This window comes from Phodopus roborovskii, unplaced genomic scaffold, assembly GCF_943737965.1.
Source record: "Phodopus roborovskii unplaced genomic scaffold, PHOROB, whole genome shotgun sequence".
Lineage (NCBI taxonomy): Eukaryota > Metazoa > Chordata > Mammalia > Rodentia > Cricetidae > Phodopus > Phodopus roborovskii.
The window spans coordinates 10122017-10139484 of NW_026125295.1; the positions used below are offsets into that span (position 1 = coordinate 10122017).

Consider the following 17468-nt stretch of genomic DNA (forward strand, 5'->3'; position numbering starts at 1 on the left):
GAACGGCTCCCACAGTACCAGGGCCTCCGAGGCGGGGCGGGGGCTGGCTCCACGGCCCAACCTACAGAGGACTGCAGAGAAACGGCATCCATCCGAATGCAACCACTTCAGTGGAGCCTCCAAGAGCATGGCCCACTGGGTCCTCCAAGCAATGGGGTCAGAGTAGACTAAAAATGGTGGGAAATGACCAAATTTGGGGGGGGGGAGGCACAAGCTAACACTTCATGGCAGGAATGCCAGACCCTGGCAGCTGCCAACAAGAAGCAACAGGATATTAGTACAGGATACTGGACTAATAAACTACTTCCTTCATTAAAAAAAGAAAAAAAACTAAACTAAAAAACACACCATCAGACACACAGAGCCAAAAGTGGGTTCTAGGCCGAAAAAGGGAAATTGCAGACAGTTGACTCAGGAGACAACGTGCATAGGAAAGACAGCTTGGCGGGTCTCTCCTCAAAGACACAGACACCTGTACTCTAACGGCACTCTGGGGACAGAGGAACACACTAGAAAGTCAGGAATAGGATGGCAGATGGAACAGCAGGTACCCTGCAATGGGAACACAACAGCACAAGTGTAAGATGTGGGTGGGTACAGCTAAACACCCCCTTGTGTGAGGAGTGTCCTCTTCAACAACGTCTCCCGTCTGATGACTATAGCAATCCTGAGGCCACTACAGCATGCCACAGAAGGGTTACCTAACAAACATTCAACCAGCCCTGAAAAACTGTCTCTCTTCACGGTCTCCCTTTAGAGAAACAAACTGTGCAAACTGCCCCAGGGAACTGTTTTCTTGTTTTATGGTGTGTACATTTTAAAGGATGGTTTTAACTCTTCAAAAGTATAAACCATGGGAGTCTGAGCCACCAACCAGCGAGCCTGCAGGACTGACCCAGGCCCTCTGTGTATGTGACATACAGCTTGGGGGACTCCTGGCAATGGGAGCAGGGGCTGTCCCTGGTGCTTTGGCTGGCTCTTAGGAACCCATTCCTCATGCTGGATTGCTCTGCCCAGCCTAAACACAGGGGCAAATCCCCATCCCAGGACACAGAGGCCATGGAGGAAGCAGGCAGAGACCCCGCCACTGATACAGTGTTGCCACACACAGATGGAAGGCCTGACATCGCAGAAATCAATGCTGTGAAAAAAAACGCAAATGAGAAAGTGTGCTCTCCCAAAAGCTTGAAGGCAGACAGCAGCAAACGAGGCAGCAGCCTTCGCCTGGGCCTTGCTTCGAGCACACAGGCTTGAGAGCACATCTGGAGGCAGCTGGAAAGTATGGGGTGGTCCTTAGGGCTCCACGCTCCTGCATGGAGGCTGGAACCAGCCGGGGTGCAGAGGCACATGCCTGTGATCCCGGCTCTCCTGAGACAGAGGCCAGTCTGGTCTACAGAGCCAGATGCAGTGACCCAGAGCTGGGAGGCTGGAGCCAGAGCCCCAAGGCCTTGCTGCTGTGTACACTGGCGTGCGTTCACCCTGAAGCCACCATCACCATCAAGGGACGTTATACCGATGCTCATCCTATTGCACCCTCTGTTAGGATGTCTTAACTTACTCTGTTGTGGTCACCTCAGTGAGGTCCCAGGGAACAAAAGCAGGGCTCCAGGATGAGCCCTTGCCTAACCCACCCACTCTGTGTGGCTGGAGTTCTAATTGGTCCTATAGATAAAAACCCGGAGTCAGACATTAGGGGGTGAAAGCTGAGAGATCAGAGAAGCAGAGAGCAGCAGCCACGAGTTCTTACCTCTACCTCAGCCCGAAGGAGCAATCCTGTCCCTACGAATCCTCAGACTGAATGCGCTGAGCTTCCATCCCCTCCCTCCTTATAGTCCTCTCTCCACCCAGCCATATCACTCCTATCTCTACCTCCTTAGTGCTGGGATTAAAGGCGTGTGACCCCCAACTGCTACGATTGAAGGTGGGAGCCACCACCTGGCTCTGTTTCTCTTTTAGACTGATCAATCTTGTGTAGCCCAGAGCGGCCTTGAACTCACAGAGATCCATCTGCCTCTGTCTCTTGAGCGCTGGGATTAAAGGTGCACATTACCACTGCCTGGCCTCTGTGGCTAACTAGTGTGGCTAACTCCACACTCTGATCTTCAGGCAAGCTTTATTTGTTTCTTTTCTATTCCCTACCCCCACCCCCCAAGACAGGGTTTGTCTGTGTAAGAGCCCTGGCTGTCCTGGAACTCATTCTGTATACCAGGTTAGCCTCAAACTCACAGAGATCAGCCTTGTTAAAGCACAAACAAAATATGACCACAACTCTGATTTTCACTGGGTATAAGATGAGCTCTGCTGACATGAACTGAATGAACATTAAGAGCCTAATTTACGTGGACCTTCGGGCTAACTAGACACTGCAAAAACCTGGATAGCAGCAGCAAAGGCACCATAGGAGGCTGTGGATTCTCTCAACAATTGTGGCTAACAAAGAGTTAAGAGTAGGCATGTGAGCGCTGGTGGACAGAGACTTACTTACTCAGAGACTTCCCAGGGTACAGTTTGGCCTGGGGGTAACCAGGGATCATCTTCTCGTCTCTAGCTCTAAGATTCTCAAGTTCGTGTTTGATAATGAACTGACACTCGGCCATGGTGAGGAAGTCATCGTTGTTATCTAAAACCAACAAAATGTCTGGTTACTTTCTTAGTAGCAATATAAAACCAATAATGTTCAAGTCGTTACGCTTATGGTTATGGAAATGCCGTAAACAACCTACGGAGCTGCCAAAGTACAGAGTGGAAAGTTAACAGCCGGCAAAGCACTTTAGATATGAGGTTACCACATCCGCTCAGCTCCCACTGCTGACTCCGCCCTCAGCCATTTCAAAGCTTCTCTGGCACCAGAAGTCCATTAGCACAGGCTGCCCTGGCTGCACTCTGAATTGTGGATGTTTTTAATGGGGATATGGGGGGGGGGGGTGATGCTGCTAAGCTTGCAGATTCTTCAGTTGTAACAATGTTTCTAACTCAGATGGACAAGCTGACTTAAATGGGAAAGGCCTCACTCCCTTCTGGAACCAAGCATCGTGGAGAACAAAGTCTGTAAGAAAACAGTAGCTCTGACAGACACAATTTTTTATTGAGGAAAATATTTCCCAGGTCACGGTGACACTGAGGTAAAAAATTCTACAGTGATTTGGTACTAAGAGGCCTAATTCTATATTCTAATTCCAACAGTGCTGACAGGTGCCCACACACCTAAAAAGCAGGTGCCCTCCTTCAGAGAGCCTGAGACCCCAATTCTTTCCAGAATATTCTCTTTTGAGATTTCCTGGCATTTAGAACAATGTAAGTAAGACACACATTCTAGTTTGTGTTCCTCTACTCTAGGGAGGGTAAGTTATGGCTCAAGGATTCCCATACACTCAGTCCATTAATTTACTTATGGTCAGGGGCTACTGTTTTGCTCCAAACAGAAGAACTGAGTAACTGAGTGCAGACTAAGGTCCACAAAGCTTAGGCATTGGTAGTAGATATTGGTACTATGTAGACCTCAAAAGCGTGGTAAATAAGTCTGGGAAATGATAGGCTGATGAACGTTTATTCAGGGAGAAAGCACACCAGAAACAGATGACTGCTGCAGGTTCCCGTCCCAAGCATGCCTCCAGATGCCCTCTGTCTCCAACCAGAAAGTAAGAAACAGAGCAGGGGTCCAGGACCCCACACCAAGTCCCCCCCAGGTCACGCCCACACCTGTCCCCACGAAATGGGTGTGGTCAGTGCAACAGGTGCAGGTGGGGTGGGTATCTCACCACAGACCTCTGATCTCATCAAACGATTCCCTGCAGCAAACACATTTGGCTAGAAAAAGATCACGGCGCTTACCATGGAAACCTTTGAAGCTGTGCCGCGTTCCATAGGTGAAGGCCCGCATGGCAGCATCTGTACACTCCTTGACCAGGCCTACTGCCTCTGCCCCAAGTAGCAGCCTTATGCTGGAGGCGCCAACGAGGTATAAATTCTGGTTTTCTAGTGTTTCCCTCTCGTATTTATTTAACAGTGGTCTAAACAGCAGCTGGGCACCTGTCAAACACAAGACAGTGCGGTGTGGATCAAAACAGACACAAACCTGGAAAAAATGAAAATCTATAGAAATACAGAGTTTCTACTTGGTATGAGGACACAAAATTATATTAGCAATTTAAATCTGTTATCTAAGTGAAAAGAAATATGAGAAAGTAACAGAAATTAATACTTGTGCTTGTGCGAATGTGTGCTCGAGTGCACATATGAGTATGTACATGTTTGAATGTGCACATGCAGGCCAGAGGTCAATGTTCAGTGTAGTCCTCAACTGTTCCCATTATTATTTAAGCCATGGTCTCTCACTGAACTGAAACTCATCAATTTAGCTAGATTGTCTGGCCAGCAGCTCACAGGGATCTCCTGTTTCTGCAGCCCCTTTTCTGGGATTACAGAATTTCACCAACATCCCTGGGTTCAGTCCTGGAGACAAAGAGGTCCTCCTGCTTGCATGCCAAGAACTTTCTCCACTGACCCATCTCCCCAGCCCCTGCTGAGCCATATATGTCCTACATGAACCATCTCCACAGCCCCTACGAATTGTAGGGTGGGCGACAAGGCCATTCCTCTGAGTAGAGTTCCTCTGGCTGATGCTTTTTACAGAGGTGGACCGAGTTCAAGGCTGTCCTTGAACAAGCGTCACAGCTTCACTGGGCTGCAGCTTCCTACACACGCTGCTCCGTGCGTTTTTCCTTAGTGTACCTCTTACACCTTCAAGTCCCAGCTGAGTGTCACCTGCATGTGGAAGCGAGGAGGCTTGTCTACGGGAGCGACCTGGTGTAGCCTCCAAGGTGACTCGCATCACCAGCTCTCACTCACCAAAACTTCTGACTCACTGCCCAATCTACACCTAGTAACTCTAATTTCTGTGCTCTGGGTAAGTCTCCCGTGACACACTGACATAAGGGGACCCGGTCAGTACCTTTGCTGGACGATCCTCTCTGTACTCTGCCCTCTCCGCTGTCAGCTAGGTGTCCCCAGGGCTCCTTCAGAACTGAAGAGGATCCCGCTGCTCCTACAGCAGAAGCGCTGGACCTGGCTTTGCTTTCGCTGTTCCAGCGAAACTGCTGCATCTTAGCCCCCGGGGTTCTGAACTCACACTAGTGCAGCTGCTCACGGGCGGGCGCACGCTTTCCCTGAGTGCTGGAATGGGTCCTGAGATCCTCTCCACTGTTTTTCCTCATCCCCATCCTTCTAGGTGGAGTGAGCTTCCTGGGCCGGCTCTGCCTCCTTTGCCCTAACACTTTGCTCTGTGTTCCTCAGCGCACAGCTGGTGGCTCGGTGTATTGGGGGGGGGGGGGGGACTGCGGTTGTCGGAAGCTCCTGACTTTTTCAGCAGCCCAAGCTCCTGCTGCCCTTCAAGAGATGGCTAAGTCACGGTGTCAGAGGGCATCTCCGCCGGTCCAAAGCACTGCCAAAGCACCCAAGCCTTTGCTTCCCCTCCCTGTATTCTAGCAGCCACAATTATGGCTCACATGTGCACACTGTGCACTGCTCTGACAGTTCATCCACTAGCTGGGTTCTCACTTGACTTTTCTCCCACCTGGACAGCAGTGTCTACAGGCAGAGATCACATGTGTCCTTCCCTTGGCATCGAAAAAAACTGTGGTGCTCAGCACACTGTGTCTGCTCACATGACAAGTACTTACGACACTCCTACCACACATGTGCCAAGCTCCCTCTGGGCGCTGTGTTAGGCATGGCCTTTAGAAAGGATTCACGTGGCCCATGATCTAGTGGGGATTTTCAGTCTAGTGCTAATTTAAGATTTCCTTTCAAGCCCCAGACAGGTAGTGTGTAAAACACATCTGCCGACACATATCAATAAGTAACCATGACCAAGCTGGTAGATAACTATTTCTCTAACCTCCGTCTTTCTTTTTAGCGATAATTCTGTTTTTGAGCCATTCTTTGGTTTCTTCTTTGACATCCTGGGCGAGTTCTATGACCACCAGAGGTGTGAAGGAGCTCTCACAGGTATCCAGTGTTGATAAAGTCACTCTCATCTTTGACAAACTTACTGGAAATGAAAACAAAAAGCAAAAGTCAGTTATCCTAGGAAGAAAGCAATATGCTAGTCACTGGACTATCCACACTGGGCAGAGCCACTGAAGAAACTTTCCGTCTAGCTATGCATGTTAACAGTGACACACCAGGCAAGAACACAAGCCAGAACTAGATGAGGGACTCAGACAACCCCTTCTGCTGAAGACCAGACAATGCAAACACACACACACACACACACACACACACACACACCAGCAATTCTGACTCAGGTCCACTAGTCAATTGTAAGGAGCAGTCTGGCCCTAAGGGTGGAGTCTTCACTGCGTCTGTGACCCGAATGAAATGGAAGGTGGACAACCTGGCAGACCCAAGGCAGCAAGCACAGCTGGCAGCTTGGTGGAGGCTTCCCATCCCCCTTGGGAAGGAGGAGGTGGCAGTGGCAGGGACCACAGTGGTGCAGCAGCTGCACCCGCAGCAGTATCGCAAGCACCTTCTTTCTGTCTTGCGGGTGTAGTCCTCTGATTTTACCTCTTCATAAATTCTAACGCGATCCAACCAGCCTCCCTCTTTAATGTATCTACAAAGACCGGGCCTCACAATGTAGCCCTGGCTGGCTTGGATCTTGCTGTGTTCCATTTGCCGCTGCCTCCTGAAGGCTGGGGTTAAAGGTGTGCACTCTGTGTCTATACACACATAATTGAAAGAAAAAGTCTGGATTTCACTGCTAATGATGCAGCGAGGACAACGGCAACCACAGTCGAAGGAAACGGGGAAGAGCTGTGTTTCCTGGGAGAGCAGAACCGGGTTAAGGACACAGAGAGGCAAGCAGGACTTCCGGTTCAGCAGGGAAAGGCTCACTTGACCGAGTGCTCACCAGGCTTACCAGGAAGGCCTGACCTAAGATCTACTCACCTGGTTCCACTAAATCCTACTACTTACAATTTATTGTGGTTCTTTCTTGGTTTTTAATAAAAGAACTAATTAACCTGTATCTGTGTAAGTGTATAATGAATGCACGTCTCTGTGTTCTTTAGAGTTAAGGTGCTTGAGGGGCCCCCAGTTCGTTACATTGTAGATGCTGGGGTCTGACAGTTAATCCAGCAGAATTAAATGTGTCAAAGATAAAATAACAAAAGCTACCAAAAAACAAAAATAGAAAACAAAAAACTACTCAGCTACCACAAAACAACCTTGACCAGTGTTTCCACCCTCCAGGGGCAGGTGCAGGGGAACTGAATGGAATTAGAAATTCAGCAGAACCAGGGGATTCCGGGTGAAGTAGGGACAGAGAAGCAATGATAAAGGCTGAGTAGCTCTCATCACTTTCACCAGAGGGCTGAACAGGGCTGTTTGCATAATGTCTTTGAATGTGCTAACTAGGGAGGGGAAGCTCTGGCCTAGGGCATTCCTTCCAGGGTAGTAAACAAAGGTCTGAGGGCTCAAACACAGCAGGGTACTGTAGGAACGTCTATATTTTATACAGACAGCACCCAGCTCTGGCAAAGGGCCAAAGACCAAGAGAGCTCCACCACTGACAGGCGGCTGTCTGACACTGAATGAACACTCCCTGTCTTCACCCTTGTACAGGCCTGGACTACTTGTCCCAGTCTGTGTCTGTTACACGGACACAGACTAAATTCCAGCCACTAAATCCCAGGAATTCCAACTCCAGGCCTGTGCCCTCCGGGGAGGAACCAAACCTCCCCCACACTTTTTTCTGCCTTTCCAGGGATCCCTGGGAAGACAGAACAGTCCGGTTTCCTAACCCACCGAGTGGAACTGCACTGCCCACCGGAACATTTCCCTCCAGCAGCTACTGATCATGAATTCTCACGCACTGGGAGAGCGAACAGGTAAAGCCAGTGTGCTCCTCTCCTCTCGCTCCTGTAACCCTCGGGTTCGTCTCTATAGATGGGGCTGTGGTACATTCAGTAGTCATTTTCCTCATCACTGTGGCCAAGTATCTCACAGGAAACAACCTGGGGAGAAAGTACTGATTCTGGCTCACAGTCTGAGGAGACAACAGTCCAGCACGTTGGGGAAGGCGTGGTGACAGCGGGCTCCATGGGAGCAGGACCCTGAATGAGTCTGAAAGACCTAAAAAGTAATGTTAATGATGGACTAACCTGGAAACCAATATCTGTTCCTTGGAATTTGCTAGCTTCCTCTCACAAGGCCCTGAGATAAGAAGAATTCACACTGCCCCCCCTTTCCTGTGAGTCAACAGGTGGTAAATAGGGTCAAGAGATAGCTGTAACTCTCCTTTGCCCAGACAAGATTAATTAGCACACTCCGAGGCCCTAAGGTCTGCTGACCCTAATAGCAGACCATCCGGCCTCCAAGGGTCACATACTCAATGGACAGAGGGTCCCACCCCCTCCCTAAGCTTGTGGGTTTGCCTTTAAAAACACCTGGGCCCAGGGGAGGGGGCTTCTCCCTAGCCTGCGTGCTGGAGGAGCCCGTTTGCGCAAACGTTTCCTGTTCATTAAAGCCTCTTGCTTTTTGCAGCAACTGGACTGGACATTGAGTTCTTGGGGTATTGACCGAACCTGGAAGACTCCTCATTCTGAGGGTCTTACAAGTCAACAGGAGAGTGAGCTGAAGGCTAGCATTTGCCAGTCTGTGTCTTGACTTGAGATGGCATGTGACCCACTGCCACGCCTCCCAACCATGATGCTTTGTCTCCCTTCTTAAACTGTGAACTAGACCCAAGGGCGCTTTCCATGGGAGCCTCTGAGCCGGGATTCCCCAGGTCCAGGGCAAGCCTGAAACCTTACTTCACACCCTGAAGGCTGTGTATACCTCCATCAAGGTCAACGACTCCAAAGTCTGAAATCATGCCTGCACATGAAGTCATGCCTGCACACGACACAGATCCAGCGGCCACAGTGCCCTTTCCATGAACCTTGCAGCAAAGCATCTGAATAGACAGATTGCTTGGTGTGGACTGATCAGCCTTTCTCCCTGCCCTGAAAACAGTATAGGCTTTGTTTGGGTCTGGCCTGTAACAGGCCTGTAACAGGCCTTTGAAACCAATATAGGGTTTAAATTACACACTCTCTCCCTACTAGAGCTGCCTTCTCCATTTATGTCCAAATTACTAACTTCCATAACAATGCCTTAGATTTTTTTTTTCTTCTCAAGACAGGGTTTCTCTGCGTAGCCTTGGTTGACCAGGCTGGCCTTGAACTCACAGCGATCTGCCTCCCAAGTGTACGACTACAGGCTAACGATGTCTTGGAAACACGTGTGTGATATTAGATTTAAATGTCAACTTGCCACACCTTAGAAGCTGCTTAGAGAAGAGCTTCAACTGAGGAAGTCTGGATAAGGTTGGCTGTGGCTACAGTGGTGAGAGATTTGTAATTATTAACTGGTGTGGGGGATCCAGCCCCTTGTGGGCGGCACCTAGGCCGGGCCATGAATGTACAGGAGTGAGGAAAGCTGGTGAGCTTAAGGCTAGCAGGAAGCTTGGGCACATTTGTTTCTCTCTGCTCTCGGCTGTGGATGTCACGTTGCTGTGGCCAGGGACTTTTATCCTAGCAGCAGAAAAGAAGCTAGAACTGTAAGAGCAAGGAGAACTGGAGAGGAGGGAGTTAACTCAGAAAAAGCCACCTTGAGAAATTCCCTTAGAAGCAGAAGGCTGACTCAGCTCCAGCCAAGGAACCATACCAGTTCCGAGTACCCAAACTGTGCCCACCCCGGTCAAAGCGTCCCCATCCGGGTGGTCAGGCAATAACTACTTTTGGTAAATAACATCTTCTCGACACAACTGTCCTTGTGGGCAACCGTTAGTAATAATTTTGGAAATTCCCTAGGCCCCACATCTAGAATCCAAAGATCACCTACTCTTACCCAATCCTGAGCAGCCAAGCACGCACCACCCTGCTTGTGTTCTTTTCCTTTGTAAACCTCTTGCAGTGGAGGCCAGGCACCCTTTTCCTGCAGCTGCTGCACCGGTTTGCTGGACGGGATCCCCGCCGAGGCTTGTGACTTCACATTAAACCTTGTGTGTTTGCGTCATGGAGTCAGTTCTTTGGTGGTCTCTTTGGGGTCTCATGAATTTGGCCTAACAAGAACACAACTATCTCCTGATACATCCAAATTCTACGTGAGGATCCATGGAAACCAAGGGTCATCATCACACTAAGTCCTTTCATCCAAGTCTGGAAGAATGTTTAGACCAACATGCTAAGTTCCATGAAAGCATCAGCTAGTACTTCCAAACAGCTACTAATGTTGGCTAGGGAATGACAAGCTTCTGTTCATCACACATAACCATAAGGCTTCCAAGTGAGTGAGTGAGAACTCTCGGAAAAGAAAATGCGAAGTGTTCAGAGTGTACGGACATGCATCAAAGGTCAGTGCAGCTGTACACATCTATATTGTCTGATATGGTTAATGGTCTACCTTCTTCATAATTATCAGGTCATAAAATAATCTTGCAGAGAAAGCCAGAACAGGCTTCTCTTCAAAGCAGGTATAAGAGAACTCCTAGAAACCCATAATGAGCATTGCTTACTACTTATTCTCTCTTAAGAGACTATGTGCCACTCATTGTCCAAGGCAGACCCTTAACATTATTGGCAACATATGGCAAGCAAGTGTTAATATCCCTCACCTGGAGAGTTCAGAAATTAACCGGTGACAAAAACCAGCAAACCACCAGACACAAAAACCACAACTCTCAAAAGAGCATACCAGCTGCATCTGAAAAGATGTTCAAGACCACTGATAAAACAAATCAAAACTAACAAGACACATCCCCGTTTCCACCTTGCCAAAGCTAAAAGATGAGAAGAACTCAGCTTGTGTACAGGTACGGGAAATCAGGCATTTTCACACACGGTGGACAGACTCTGTAACCTTCCACCTTCCAGAAAGCAAACGAGCAATAGGAAATACAAATGTCTACAAATTAACATCACAGTATTATTTCCATGAATTTACCTCAAGAATAAAATTAAACAAAATGTATCTAGATGTTAATTACCACTATATTAACACAATTTGTCTCTAAAGGATCTTTGAATCAAATGTGAATATAGAGGTCCAGATTACAGATTTTATTGTATTTGTGAACTTATACAAAGAAACAACAACAAAAGAAGCGATCTACTACCCAAACACCCACCAGATGACTATGTACTATGTGGTATGACAGGACCTCTCAATAGGATCCAACTATATTCATTAAAAATTATACTTAGTTATTAATTCAGATGCTAACTCCTCACACAATTAAGAAAACTATACACATTGATTCCATATAAAATGTATACTAAACACACAGTAATATCAGAAGATGTGAGCTGAGTTCAAATCCTCAGAACCCACATAAAAAAAACTAGGTGTGAGCTGGGTGGTGGCATATACCTTTAGTCCCAGCACTCAGGAGGCAAAGGCAGGCAGATCCTGTGAGTTCAAAGCCAGCCTGGTCTACAGAATGCGTTCTAGGACATCCAGGGCTGCTACACAAAGAAACCCTGTCTCAGAAAACAAAATAGCCAGGTGTGGACATACACATCAGTAACCCTAGCTCTCTGGGCTTGCTGGCCACCCTCTTAGTTTGAGAGATTTGTCTTGAATAAAGCAGAGAAGGATAAAGTCAGAACCCCAGTGCCCTCCTCTGGCCTCAGAACGTGAGTGCACAGGAATGCACACCTGCCCCCTCCACACACACACACACACACACACACACACACACACACACACACAATTTTAATTCTATCACAAGTGCCAGGGCTGCCTCGGCTGCACTGAGCAATGCGAACCACGAGAGAAGGGAAAGGAAGCAGGCAGGCCCTGGTGCTTGCAGTCCTGTGAGGACCAACTACTTTTCTGTGCCTCGGCTCACCGCCCGGCAACTGTGCCTGCCATCCAGAGCTGCAGTATACCAGAAGAGCTTCCTACGCAGCAGACAGCTCCCCACCACTGACCCCCTCCCCTCCCCTCCCTCTCCCCACATCCCAGCTGCGAGTGCCCTCTCTCAGTATTTATGTCCCCACACTGCAACAGCACTAACTCAGCCTCGGCCTCTCCTGTCCCCATCTTGGGTGGCTGGGGCAGGGGAAGGGGTGTCTCTGTGCTCTGCCTGCATTGGGGACACGGGTGTGACAGGCATTGTAATAACTGCCAGTGAGATGCCTGCTCCACTTTGGCCACTGACGGCCCTGAGGGTCGGGCTGGGTATGGGGAATGTAGAGAAAAGCAGCCGTAGCCTAAACTCACTTCCGTGGCTCACTTTCACCAAGGGTTTTAACAGGCATCTGTTACACAGAAAGGTGGAACCAAACTATGGGGCAGGAACATGAGGCTTCAGGGTGCTGCAGGCGCGGCTCTGGCAGGAGATATCCAAAAAGTACCCACGATTCAACAGACCAACCTGCAGGGAACCAGGGGAAAGAAGATCTTCCCTTCTGTGTTCAGCTTCCCCCTTGGTGAAGACTGCAGGCCAAGGCAACAGCAAGAGCCACCAGAAAGCTGAGCGGGGCCCTGCCAGGCTCCAGACAGCTGTGCAGGGCTTCGGTCCCTTCAAAGGTTTGATTTACCAACGGAGCACAGACGTCTACTTGGCAAGTGGGTACACCTGGCTTTCACATTAGCCCACCGGCTCCCTGACCCACAAGAGGTAGATCTGAAAGGTGCTCAAGATGCAGAGAAAGACAGAGCTCACTTGGGGGGGGGGGAGGGGTCAAGGGTGGAGACAGTGGAGGGGATTCTATGAAAGACCGAGGAAAGAATAAGGGGTACTGTGTCCTGGAGATTATGCTCTTTGTGGTTTTAAGTCAGGGGAATTGTCACAAGTGCCAAGATTACGAAGGAAACTGCACAAGAGTGTCCTTATCAACGAACCATCTTATTAAGCTAGGATTGGTAGCACAAATCTGTGATCCCAGAACTCTGGAGGCTAAAGCAGGAGATGACAAGTTTGAGGCCAGCCTGAGCCACAGAGTTCCAGAACAGCCTTGATTATAGTAAGAGCCTGTTCCAAACAGAACCACATGCATACACTTGCACACACACGTGCAAACACACACACACACACACACACACAGGGCAAGGGGGGGGGAGAGAGAGAGAGAGAGAGACAGAGAGAGAGAATGCCACCATATTTCAGGAGAAATAGGACCGATCACTCTCAATAGTAAAGCAGAACAGGAAAGTCTACATGAGAGAATGAAGTGTCTCTGAGCTCGCTGGAAATGGGAAGGATTGCAAGAAGACAGGCTGTAAGTTTCATCTTTAGGGCTGAACATATCTGGAGAAAGGTGGTGGCACTTGGCTGGCACTTGGCACACTGCTTTTAAAGGAACTCCTTTCGTAAACCCTATCCTAATAAAAAGTTAAGACACCTGGATTACCTGCTCAGTCCTTCTATTCCGTAACACCGTGATAACTTGGAATTGATACCTGAGTGTAATTAAAGCTGTATGGTGGGGCTGGGGACGCAGCTCAGTCAGTGAACTGCTTGGTGTTGGGATCGTGAGGACCCCAGTTCAATCCCCAGAATCCACATTAAAATGCTGGGCATTGAAGCCTAAATTTACAATCCTAAAGCTGGGCAGGTGGAGAGAGGTGGGCTCTGGGGACTCCCTAGTCAGCCAGCCTAGCTAACTGATGAGTTCTGGACCAATGAGGCACCCAGATTTAAAAAACAGGGTAGAGAGTAACTGAAGAAGACACCTGAGGTTGACTTCTGGTCTTGAGACATACACATGAGAAAGGGTACCCTTCAGGGTGTGATTTACTCAATTAGCAGCTTGTGTGCACAGGAAAGGAAGATGCGAATCCTTTCTGAGCCAAGGTGTTCAGAAGATGAAGTGGAGAAAGGTCGCTGGCTTCCTGGCAGGCCTGCTCTATGGCATAGCTCTGTACCTGGTCGTCTTGACTGGGAGGAAGCCTTTGTTAAAAGCTAAGGACACAGCACAGCTAAATACAACACTGGATCCTGTGTGAGCAGGGGACCGGTGTGCTCTGACTAAGGCGCGCAGGTCACGAAAGGAACTGTGTCGGTGTTGGTTTGTATTCTGTGTTCTGAGCACACAAGGAGTTAGCATCAGGGAAGCTGGCACATGAGAACTCAGTTTTCAGATTTTAAAAAAAACTCAAATTATTTCAAAATAAAAACCATTTAAGACTCCTCCCCCCCCAGCCAAAAAAAAAATTCATCTTCCCCTTTCCAACAACTACACATAAACAATGGCTTCAGATCATAAACAATCTTAGAGTTTCTATTGCTCAGATAAGTACCGTGTCCAAAACAACTTGAGGAGGAAAGGGTGTACGTATTTGGCTTCCATCGCCAGGGAAGACAAGACAGGAACTGAGGTAGGGAGCCATGGAGGAATACTGCTCATTGGCTTGGTCAAGCTGTTTTCTTATACAACCCAGGGCCACCTGTCTAGGGACGGCATCACACTCTGTGGCTGCGCCCTTCCCCACTAATCATTAATCAAGAAAATGGCCCACAGGCTTGCAGACACGTCAAGTAAATGGAGGTATCTGTTCCAATAAGAATAACCTGTCTCAAGTTGAAATCAACAACCACACACCACACAAAGGTCAACTAAAAAAACAACCACCAAGTCAAACACTCGGCATTCTGAGACGGCATCTTCCAAGAGCAAAGGTGAGATTGTGTGTAAAGGCAGAAAGGTACAGATAACTTATGAATATACTGGTAAGGAATTGGCTCACAGCAGCACAGATGGCATTTAAACACTTGGCAAATATAACTGCCTTGATCAGCCCTAATTCTTCACTTCCAAGCATGTATGAAACACACAGCTGAAATAGTAATATTTTTTAAGTGAATAATTGGTTACTCGGTGTGAATTTTTAATGAGGGAAAATATTAAGTTGGAAGAGTTACAAATTACTATTGGAAGAGTCCCCCATTATGCAGTATATTTACATACGCAAAAATTGCCGGTGGCGGTTTTGGTAGACGCGCTTGCCGTGTAAACCTGACTGAGCTCTATCCCCAGAACTTCCAACATCACATAAAGATGGAAGGAGGGAACTGGATTCCAAATTTTGACCTCTGACCTCTACACACATTCCATGGCACGTGCACAACTATATTCACACACACACACAATAAATTTTTAAAAAATCTTTTAAATGTATGAATTAGGCAGAAAGTCATCAAGATGTTAGCAGAGGTCATGCAGTTCAGAGCTTTTTTACGGGACATTTAAATTCATCCTCTTTAATGTGTTCCAACTTTTCCCGTTTACCTCTTCACACACACACACACACACACACACACGAGCACTTACACTACAGTTCACCCAAACACACACCCAAACACTCACAAACACACTACACATCGCCGGGTCTTGTCTGTACCTGTCCATTATTCTGAACCTTTCATTTCTCATCAAAAGAACCTAAATGTGGACCCCGAGAATGCACCTTAAGCCAGGCAGTAGAGCGCTTCTGTAATTCCAACTCCTAGATTGAGATGCCGAAAGGCCGAACAGCCTAGCCCTAGCATGGTCAGCACAGCTGCAAAGAATCTCGAGGTGGAAGGTAAGGGCCTGCACCTGTGGTCCTGACCTCCAAGCCTGCGGGGTATTCTCGTGCGGACACTCGCACGTGAACACACACACATGCATACACACATACAGTTAAAAGAAAAAAACAAAACTATATGCTCACTAAGTGAGTACACTCGGTTCTTCAGATCAGGACATCGGGTAGAGAGCCCTCAGCGAACATCTCACAGTTCATCCTGGTTGACAGATGCACGGCTGCGCTTACAATCGTTCAAAGACAGAACGGGCCCTTAGAAACATCTAGTCCTCTAAGGCTAGTGTGACTTTAAATAAAAACCAGGCACCCCGCACGCAGTGCGCCTGAAACTTTTAAAACCCTCAGGATTCGGTTACACGTCCGTCCGTGCAGCCTTTAAATGAGCAGGACACAACTGAGTTTGTAGGGGAAATGAACCCGAAGGGTACTTAAGTCAGGACGTCTACGCACCGCCCCAGCTCTGGGGGAAGAGAAAACAAAAAACCAGGATTTTCAGGTGTCCGGCCTGCGGGGCAGGGCTCGCTACCCATTCAACCGGAGTCGAGCGACACCTACCACGCAAAGCGCACCATGGGCCGGGTCAGAGCTCTGGAGCCGGACCCGATCTGTCCGCGACCCTGGAGCCTCCCCGCCCGCCGGGACTCCGAGCCTCCCGTCCCCCTCCAGGCTCAGCCAGAGCCGCCGGGCCCCCAGGAGCCCAGGCCTCACGCCAGCCCAAAGCCCGCACGCATCCATCCCCCTGCCTCCGCTGGCCCTTACGCTTGCAGAGCTCCAGCCCCGCCCGGCGTGTCGGCCGCCCTCTTCCCCGCGGGGAGCGAGCCCGGCAGGACCCCCGCCCCGCCCCACTCACCGGCCGCCCACGCAGCGTCCTCGGGGGCGTCGCCGAGCCGGGCAGACCGGACGCGCGACCGCGGCGTGGCGCTATGGGCCGCCAGGGGGCGTCAACGACCGGGAGGGGCGGGCGGGACCACGGGGGAAGGGGCGGTGCCTCGGGAGCTGTCAATCGGGAGGCAGCGGGGCGGAGGTGTGCAGGGGGGCGAAAGCTCACTGGCTGTCCCTCGGGATGGGGGCGTGTCCTCAGGGGTGGGCGGGGCCCTGGGGGGCCGTCACTTTGGTGGGATGGAGCAGAGCTGAATGGGCGGGGCCTCGCCGGCTGTCACTGTGCTGAGATGCGGACCGAGCCGCCGCGACGGGGTGGAGGCGGGGCCTCGGCGGGTGGGGCGGGGCCTCTCTTGGGGCGGGGCCTCGCCGGGTGTCACTGTGCTGAGATGAGGAGATGACGGGGTGGAGGCGGGGCCTGGGCGGGAGAGGCGGGCGGGGCCTGGGCAGGGCGGGGCCTCGGCGAGTAGGGCGGGGCCTCGCCGGCTGTCACTGTTAAGATGCGGAGATGACGGGGTGGAGGCGGGGCCTGAGCGGGAGAGCTGGGCGGGGCCTGGGCGGGAGGGGCGGGGCCTCGCTGGCTGTCACTGTTGAGATGCGGAGATGACGGGGTGGAGGCGGGGCCTGGGCGGGAGGGGCGGGGCCTCGCCGGCTGTCCCTGTGTTGGGATTGGGGCCCGGGCTCGCGGGCCAGCTCTGCCTGGCGGGGTTAGGGAATGGGAATGCAAGGCCCAGGCTCCTCCGCGTCCTCCTAGACCAGAGTCCAGAGTGAGCCCAAGTCTCATTTCAGTTGCACCAGGTGACGAGAAGCTCGGGAAACGACTTATAGCTGGAACCTCACCTTCCGGCATCCACAGGGTTCCCTATCCCCTCGCACTTCTAGAACTCTCAGACACCCCCACCCCTACCCTCCGGCCTCCACCCTTCCGGCTTCTGCCCTGGCCAAACAGGGTTGACTTCCTTGCTTCTCGCTGCCGCAGTGGGGACAAGGCCTCCGACCCCACCCCTGGACGT

At 50.2% G+C, this 17468-nt stretch overlaps 1 protein-coding gene across 1 annotated transcript in view; it reads right to left on the bottom strand.

Annotated features, from left to right (window-relative positions):
- Ano10 (anoctamin 10) overlaps window positions 1-16463 on the bottom strand; it is a 110257-nt gene extending 93794 nt beyond the window's left edge. Inside the window, exons 1-4 of the mRNA XM_051202817.1 lie at window positions 16427-16463; window positions 5897-6049; window positions 3832-4029; window positions 2486-2620 (exon numbers count right to left, since the gene is read on the bottom strand). Coding sequence (XP_051058774.1) covers window positions 2486-2620; window positions 3832-4029; window positions 5897-6035 — 472 coding nt within the window. The 5' untranslated portion in view covers window positions 6036-6049; window positions 16427-16463. The remainder of the gene's footprint in view (window positions 1-2485; window positions 2621-3831; window positions 4030-5896; window positions 6050-16426) is intronic.
- Between the last annotated feature and the right edge of the window lie 1005 nt (window positions 16464-17468).